At 34.6% G+C, this 8,774-nt stretch overlaps 1 protein-coding gene across 1 annotated transcript; it reads right to left on the bottom strand.

Moving 5' to 3' along the window:
* On the bottom strand, positions 1,312 to 5,127 carry LOC109820501 (bifunctional protein FolD 2). The gene is made up of 5 exons (XM_020386655.1): positions 4,964 to 5,127; positions 4,712 to 4,895; positions 2,886 to 3,043; positions 2,570 to 2,782; positions 1,312 to 1,704 (listed from the first exon to the last, which is right to left on the bottom strand). Exons 1-5 carry the CDS (start codon positions 5,054 to 5,056, stop codon positions 1,501 to 1,503), a joined length of 852 nt encoding a protein of 283 aa, XP_020242244.1. The 5' UTR covers positions 5,057 to 5,127; the 3' UTR covers positions 1,312 to 1,500.

Below are 8,774 nucleotides of genomic sequence, written 5' to 3'. Positions count from 1 at the left end.
TATTCTATAATGATTTCCATTTTCTTGTTTGGTTCTTGTTTGCATGTAAGTGAAAGATGAAAGTGAGAAAGTTACTTTTATTTAACAATTAAGGTGTTTGTTTTCATGTAAGTGGTTATGAAAGTGAGATGTAAGAAAGTTGCCACATAAGATTTAATGCAATTTTGACTTCCCCTAAAAAAGTGGTGAAGTCACATGAAAGTGACAAAAAGGTAACTAATTTAATTAAATAATTTTAATTATATTTTCTAATTAATCTTATTTTGCCACATCATCTTCACATTGCACTTTCGATAATAATTTAATTTTTCAAACAAACACTGTATTACACTTGCGTGCTGACATGAATGTAAAAGTCATTTGCAAAAAAAAAGTAACTTACATATTTTAAATTCACTTTCAGATTGCCAAACACCCCCTAAAAGCAAGTGGAAAGATAACGTGACATATATTTTAGGAAACCTATTTCATGGATTTTTATAAGGAATGGAGTGAAAATACAGTCTTAATTGTTTCCATCCTTTTTCTTTTGTTTAGGGGCTGTTTGGTTATTTCCTAAAAAACCAAAAAATAGAAATGCAAATCAAGAAAACTCAAAAAGTACAATTTCATACATTTTCATCCCTAAAACTCACCCACAACATCTAATAAAATATTATTTTTATCCAACAACTCATCCATCACATCTAATAAAATATTATTTTCATCCAACAACTCATCCATCACATCCAACACATCTAATAAAATATTATTTTCATCCACAACATCACTCAACTCATCTCATCTTATATTTAAAAATTACTCACATCATCCAATAAGATTGTGACAACTCATCTCATCTCATTAACATTTCATTTCTTTGTTTTCCTACCAAAAAGCTTGGAAAACAATTTCCTTAAGTGTGAGACACATCATCCAATAATATAATGACAACTCATCTCATCTCATATATTTTCTTATTTTTAAGAAATAACCAAGCAAAAAACTCATCTCATATATTTTCTTATTTTTAAGAAATAACCAAGCAAAAGAAAACAACCTATTACAAGAAATATGTTTCTTATAATTTATTTCATTATTTTTTTCGCCAACCAAACAACATCAAAACAAGTTTTCTTAAAAAATCACTCACATCATCCTATAATAAGGTGACAACTCATCTTCATTTCTTTGATTTCTTTTTTTTTTAGCAAACCAAACACTCCCAAAACAATTCTTTGATTTAATAGTTTTCCATTTCTTTGATTTTCAATTTTTTTTAGGCAAACAAACAGGCCCTAAGGCTCGATAAGAATCAATGATAAAGAAACGTTATAGGAAACCAACCAAACAGCCCCTAAGGCTCGATAAGAATCAATGATAAAGAAACGAGGAGCCTTAACAACTTCCCAGGAGAACATGAGCAACATAAAGAAATTCAAATTTGTCATCCCCAACCAAAACATTTAAAATGTACAACATTAACAAGCTGAGATCGACCAGTATTTTTCATTTTGCTCCTCATTGCACAATCTTCCTCTTGGCACCATCCAAGGTGTTCTTGAGCAGCATTGCAACAGTCATGGGGCCAACACCACCTGGAACTGGAGTCAACCACCCTGCCACTTCGACAAGCCTGTAACCAGATTTTCTGCTTGGATCGTCGACAGCGTTAGTCCCAACGTCGATAACTGCAGCTCCAGGCTTAATCCACTCTCCCTTGATCTGGAGCAACAATAATAGATGACAACAACCACTAAAAAAAATTTAAGGGGATAATTAAACCGTCCTTTGCTTAAATCAATAATAGTTTTCTCCACTAAGTCCCCTTCAATGTGCTGCAATGAGACCCATTGTGCTCTTATAGTACAAACAGAAAACAGAGAGACAACTCCGCTTGGACATCATAATTTTAGAAAACTAATAAAAAAGTTAGGGGTAAAGTGACTAGCCTCCTATAATACAGGGTGTGTATATAATTTAACCCTAGAATTGTTGACTCTTTTTGATAGCTCTAATACTGGAAGTTATGGCAGGGATTTCTTGTTTGACCAGTTTTCCGACACCATTATGGGTGTGACCGGTTGATTATAGTTGGAGTCACATGCTATTCAAATTATAATGCAAATAAACCGCTTGTTTGATTGGTGTTTTTGAGACTAAATTTTGTAGTTATAACTAAAATTTAGGCTCTAAATCATGAAGTTGAAGCTGCAGCCAAAATGAGGGCAGTTGCGCAACTACTGTGTTGGATATATTTCTAGCACCGCCCTCGTACAGTTGGAGAAGTATATGCTATCAAAACATGGGATTGTATCTCCCGCTCTTATAGTTGGAGTGACCTCTAGTTGCTAAGTACACTGCTTCTCTAACTACAAACAACCTAGCACAAATTACGCAAAAATCATTGCCGAACAATATTATTTTCACGATTAGTATTTTCTTTATGAATATCAAATAACAAGAAATTATGCAACTGAGTTGTATTCCACAACTCAGATGCGTGATCATTGGGGCATTAGCTAGTATTTAACATATGGCAAAACTCAACATGCATAAAGAAGGCATTGAGAAGCTATTAACAAGTTACCATATTCGCTTGCCCAGCTGCAGCTATAATAATGTCAGCCTCACGAATAATTTTTTCAGAATCAGGAGTATGTGAGTGAACAATAGTCACAGTCGCATCTGCTTTCAGGAGAAGCAGTGACACTGGTAAACCGACAATATTGCTGCGGCCAACTACAACTGCCCTTTTGCCTTTTACACTTATCCCACTCCTTGATAAAAGTTCAAGGCAACCCTGCAAAGAATATAGCAGTTAGGATAAATAAAGTATGAATTAATACAACATATCACTGAGGTAATTGAGACCTATTTTTAGAGTTTATGAAGATCAAAAAGACCTTTGGAGTGCAGGGCAAAAATAATGGTTCTCTTCCTTTCATTGCAAGCTTGCCAATGTTCAGAGGATGAAATCCATCAACATCTTTCTCTATACTGATTTCACTCAAGACTTTCTCTTCATTTATATGTTTTGGCAATGGAAGTTGAACCAATATGCCTGAAATAAATAGAGCATAAAATAAAGGTCTGCAATAAAAAAAGGACATAAATTCCAATTACTATCGGAAATTACAGGGAAACATCTTACACCAGGTACAATATCCAAGTTAGACAAGCATAATTAAACTATAAATTGCAAAGTTCTAAATCAAGAGCTTATTTAGTCATCCTATTATATTTTGTTCTTCCCTCCATCCCTCCATGTATAAGTATGAACCAGGTAAAATCTTCTTCAATGACAAGTTAAAAAAAACCGTATAGATGGACAATGCACTGCCATTAATATTTGAAGGTACTAAACCAAGCTCAGATCATTCAGAAAATCCAACTAAACAATATTTTGATGCACTGTAGGGGTCTAATCAGAGATTCAGAATCAAGCTCAAATTGCAACGAAAAAGGACAAGCCATAATGATGTTAAGATCCAGTTCACTCTAATCCAGAACAATCAGTTAGACCCACCATCCCTGTCCCAAATACCATAATATTACACTAACAGATCTAGATCAATAGTATAATTATCTGTAGTCTCATAAGTCTTCATCTACAACATAAATCCAATTCAACACAACTGACCAACATATAAAAGCTAAAAATCTAGCCCAGTCATGCAAGTAGTACTCTCAGTCTCTCAGCTAAAACTTGACCCCTATTTTTAACATCGAGCTAGCCTCTCCTACATAAAATACCATCATAGGATCTCACACCTTTTCAAAGAAAAACTCTCATGAGAATCAAGATCAACATCTAAACCACAAATTTTGCAGCAACATCAGCCTTCCACATGTAATTGTGTGTGCACAATTCGGTTAGCAATTTTCAGATGCATATGAACTAAACTAAAGTAAACAAAATCACAAAAATAGTGATAAATGAGAAGGAAGCACACATATTGACTGCAGCCCATTTGGAAAACCATCTCCAATTGATAACTAAAACCCAATTCTCAAATCATAAAAGTATACTGAATATGCTCCTTCACAAAGAACTTATCATCAATACCAGAACTACCAAACTTCTTCAAATATGAAATAACTAATCATGATTAAGACATCAGAATCAGCATTCAATGTTTCACATATAACTCTCCATGCAAGCTAAAGATTAACGAGTCACGGAGTCTTTAACCTACATTTATAAAACCCACATCTTTGATCCAAAACCAAATTCAGTATGACTACACAAAACTCCATCATGAAGAAGAAACCTTTTTTGGTGACCTTCCACCATGATACTAGCCTCCAATATCTCACCATATACATGCCACGATTGCAAACTATATCTCCTTCCAGATACAAAAGTTGAAAATCCGAATAAAATTTAAATGTCTGCAAGCTCTTTTATCAAAATACCACCTTCTATACACCACTTAACTCCAACTCCTTCAGAGAAACAAATTTGACTCAAAATCACATCAAAACCCCCACGACACACCACCACCAACAAAGCCTTTAAGAAAATAATTTTCAGGATCACCTACATGAATTCTATTTATCCATATTGTTCAATTATGGGACATCTCTGCCATTAAATTAATTATTATCGCATACTTTTTAGTTGCTTCCAACATATACATGACCAAATCATCAAATCATCTCAATCGATTCTCTCTCATTATATCCTTCCAAAGACAATATCGAAAATTTACAAGAAAAAGAAACTAACCATGAACATCAGGATCAGCATTCAACTCATGGACCTTGGCAATAACCACAGCCTCAGAGATATCTTCGGGCAAATCGATATCAAAAGACCTGATGCCCACTTGAGCGCATGCTTTCCTCTTCATGCCCACATAGCTCTGCGAGTCCTTTCGAGTTCCCACGATCACCACAGCGAGCCCTGGGACCTGATCAAAACCCCAACTTTATTAACGAAATCGACGAAAAGAGTCAATTTTTTTTAAAGAAATTGTACCTTGTTGTAAGTCTGGGATAGGGTTTGAACTTCTTTGGCGATTTCGTTTCTGATGTCTAGGGCGATTGCTTTGCCATCGATTATTTTTGCCATTTTTGTCTTTTTTTTTGGGATTGGACGCGAGAAGAAGAATGAGATCTGAGCAAGGAGTGAAGGGACTACACAGTGGATGAAGTGGTACATTTTTTATGTTTAAGCCCACTGATTTTTTATATTTGGAAATACCCCGGTACAAAATTTTCAGATGAGGCCGTCCTGGAGTTTTTATTTTCATATTTCATTACACTAGTTTGCGGTCCGTGCAAAGCACAGTATTTTTTTTTACTACAGTAATCTCTTTTTTTTTAATATGTCATGATTTGAAATTTTGGAAGTGCTACAGTATCCCGCTTTGCTACAATATCTCTTTAAATGTTACAGTATACCCCCGCGCTACAGTAATATCTTAAATGAATTATTATCTACAGTAATAATGCTACAGTAAGTACTATTGTAGCATTTACTGTAGCATGAACAGTAAATCTCTGATCCTCCTATTTGCATAAAGGAATAGATGTGTTTATTTTGCGTAGTTGTTTATATTTTGCAAAAGTGAAATTTAATAATTTACTTTCTTTCATCCATGGATTCAAGGATGCATTGGGAACATCTAGGGTGTGTTTGGATTGAGGGTAATGAGGGGTAGGGGAAGTTATGGTAGGCTTTGACTTTGTTTGAGAATCAAATTGGGCTAGGTAGCATGGAGAATGGAAGGTAAAGGAGGGGAGAAAACCGTATTTTTTTTCTTCCTCTCAAATGTGGGGTGTAATCATGGTGAAAGTAAAGGAGGAAAGCAAAACAACTGTAGAGAGACCAATTTATCCCCTATCAAGATCTAACAACAACATAGCTTAATAAAATGTAAAAATATTTATGTCATTTTATATAAATTCCCTTCTCTTACCTTCATTTTATTACACTTTTAAATGAGGTGAAATAAGTTCCCCTTGATTTTTTTTTACTATCCCAAACAAGTTTTACATATTATCTTACCTTCCCTTTAACTTTCCTTCACCCCGGTGGAAGGAAGAATCTCTATGCACTAGAGCAACTTTTTGGAAAGCATCAGTCGCAACCTACCTCAACGTTTCATGGCAGCATTTTAGGAAGGCTAAAAGACAAAATTGATTCATGTACCGGAGCTTCATTTTCAAATTGGCTCTAGTACTTTATTTTTTTTTCTCAACTTAATCCTCGTTCTCCTTTTTAGATATTATTAGATTGATCCTTTTTCAACTTTCTGTTACAAATTCTGTTAAATATAAAACTAAAAGGACAATTCCATCCTAATTCTTTCCTCAAACAATTGATTCTTGTTAATTAAATTTTCTTATTTCTAGAAAACTGATACAGGGAAAAAGCTTTGGTATATAAAAAACAAATTCAGCAAGGAATTCGTTGCAGGCATGTATGTGGCTTTGCGAACATATTAACAAGGCATCACTAGGATCTTCAAGTTCAAAATAGGTAACTGATTATAGTAGTGGGACTTTCATGCAAAATCTAATCCAGGAAGGAATTCAGATGTCATGCTTAAGCCATTAGGTATTGAACCCAACTTCTATGGAAACTCATAATTCTTTTTTATCCTATTTGTGTGAGGTTATATTTATGTATAAATCCTTAACAATAGATCAGTGGGTTAGGTAAATTTTGTTTAATCGGATCGGTTTGCAATCATGGCTTAACTCTTTAAAAAACTATAATGTAAACATGTTAATTCATAAAAGTTCTTATTCTATATTTATAACAATATGTTACTAAGGTGAATAAGAAAACTCCCTTTATAATTATGTTTCCCTTTGCATTAACTGATTTAGTCTAGTCAAAGATATTGCTCTTTCAATCTAAGTATGCATGAGATAAATAATCAAATAGCAACTTATGCCCTTTGTCCTCTTCTTTGCCTTCTCCTTCATAAGAAATTTAACCCGGAAAAGAAAGATTTATATTTAATATGATTAGCATGCTGAATTTTGGCTACTAAGTCAAATACTTCTCAATATTGCTAATGATTTCACACTAACCTTTAACTTACTGAAATGGATCCTCAATCCAAAAAATAAATAAACAATGGTTTTAAAAATAGAATATAGAAATGGAAAAACTACGTTCGTTTAGTTTTTAATAATCTGTTACTCTCAAAAGACCTTAAATTACCATGAGTTTCAACTTCATTTAATTAAATCCTGAGATAATAAATGAAAACAAAGTTCATTTAAAGCGTTTTTCAAATATTCATCATTTGTAAGTTCAAATTACTCGCAAACATCATCCAAACATACAAAAGAAATCATCAAGTCCCATTTCCTTTTCCTTTTGATACAAAGCGTGCGCAAGTACGTATTCCATCAAGGGAGCACAAATTTCTAAGCAGGATATATCTTCTGAGCCGTTCATTAGAAGAATTAATACAATTTTGATAAAATTGATCGATCGTCTCCTTTCGGGTTCAGAATACCCCACTCGCATGGAAAGCATCGTGATAAGATTTGTATTGACGTTAACGATGCTCATGTGTGACTCCAAGGACCCAAGAACATCACTCTCCTTATCGGATCCTCGGACGCAGACCCACTAACCCTCATCATCTCACCCGTTATCTTCTGATCATCCAAACTACTCCTAATCAAAGCTACATCATAAGCCTTTCTCAGCCTATCTCCAACGGCTCTCTTCATCTCATGCCCCCATGATCCCTCTCCTTGCACGTGCGGGGGCGATAACGGCTTCATAACTCCGAAACCCGGTTCTTAATGGAGCTCCAAATACCAGCCAAGTGAAGGTTTATTGAAGATGTGGGGTTCTATTTATAGGGAAGCTGGAGCAATGAGAGCTCGTGGAAAAGCATCCTATAGATGGTCGTCTATAGAAAATTATACACGGGAGTATAGGAAAAAGGTGAATCTTGATTTGATTGTCAATTTTAAATCAATGTAAACATCTTTGCAAAATCAGTGCAAACAGTATACAGAACTAGTCTAAATAGTTCAGAATAAATAACATATTAACTAGCTAGTTGAATAATATACATAGATTAATACAATCATTAACTTTAAGACTATTTGAACAAGTACCGTTAGAGACCGGTTTTTTGCTAACTACGTTCAAATTCTAATATAAATATTTTTATTGGATGTTGATGTAACACAAAATATTGTTGAGAAAGCAAAATATACAGAACAGGTTGTAGAGCAATAAAGCATCTTAACAACATTAGTTGAAACTACAGGATGTTGTAAATTTTTTTTTTTTTTTCCATAGATTATTTTCTATACATAACCCCTCAATACTTTTTTTTTTCCGCATAAGTGCCTTATAGTTGAGGTGGTATCACGTCACACACTGCAGCGATAATGCGGATAGGCGGTAAATGTTGCTGTCAGAGATTGGATCGAGTCGGAAAAATTGGACCCGTGGGCCCGAGATTCTTGTTTCTTTGACACCTTTCCACTGCTTTTAGCAAAGCTTGAGTGGGTGATTGGACCCATGAGAGAGTGATGGCCAACATCAAAAGATTTTTTAGGTTTCATTCATTATCTATATGCTGCGCAATAGAATATTTGAATAAAATAAGAAATTAGGTAGGAACACTTTTTTTGTTGAGCCAATAGCCTACTTAAAAAAAAATGTTAGATATTTTGCAAAAAATTATGAACTATTTTTACCAAAATGCTATTTTGCTCGCCCCCCAAACTCGCACCCAACTCGCAAGAGAGAGGAACAGGGGGTGGGCCCCACAGCTGGGGCCCACCCCCTGTTCCTCTCTCTT

This window comes from Asparagus officinalis, chromosome 8, assembly GCF_001876935.1.
Source record: "Asparagus officinalis chromosome 8, Aspof.V1, whole genome shotgun sequence".
Classification (NCBI taxonomy): Eukaryota; Viridiplantae; Streptophyta; class Magnoliopsida; order Asparagales; family Asparagaceae; genus Asparagus; species Asparagus officinalis.
Note: the sequence above shows the minus strand (reverse complement) of the source record. Positions and strands in the feature narration are given on the sequence as shown.

Excerpts from the sequence above, each read along its gene's own strand:
- LOC109820501 (XM_020386655.1), bottom strand. The coding sequence starts at position 5,056 with ATGGCAAAAATAATCGATGGCAAAGCAATCGCCCTAGACATCAGAAAC. Across the intron at positions 4,896-4,963 it reads TATCCCAGACTTACAACAAG|GTCCCAGGGCTCGCTGTGGT; the intron begins GTACAATTTCTT and ends GGTTTTGATCAG. Across the intron at positions 2,783-2,885 it reads TTTTGCCCTGCACTCCAAAG|GGTTGCCTTGAACTTTTATC; the intron begins GTCTTTTTGATC and ends TATTCTTTGCAG.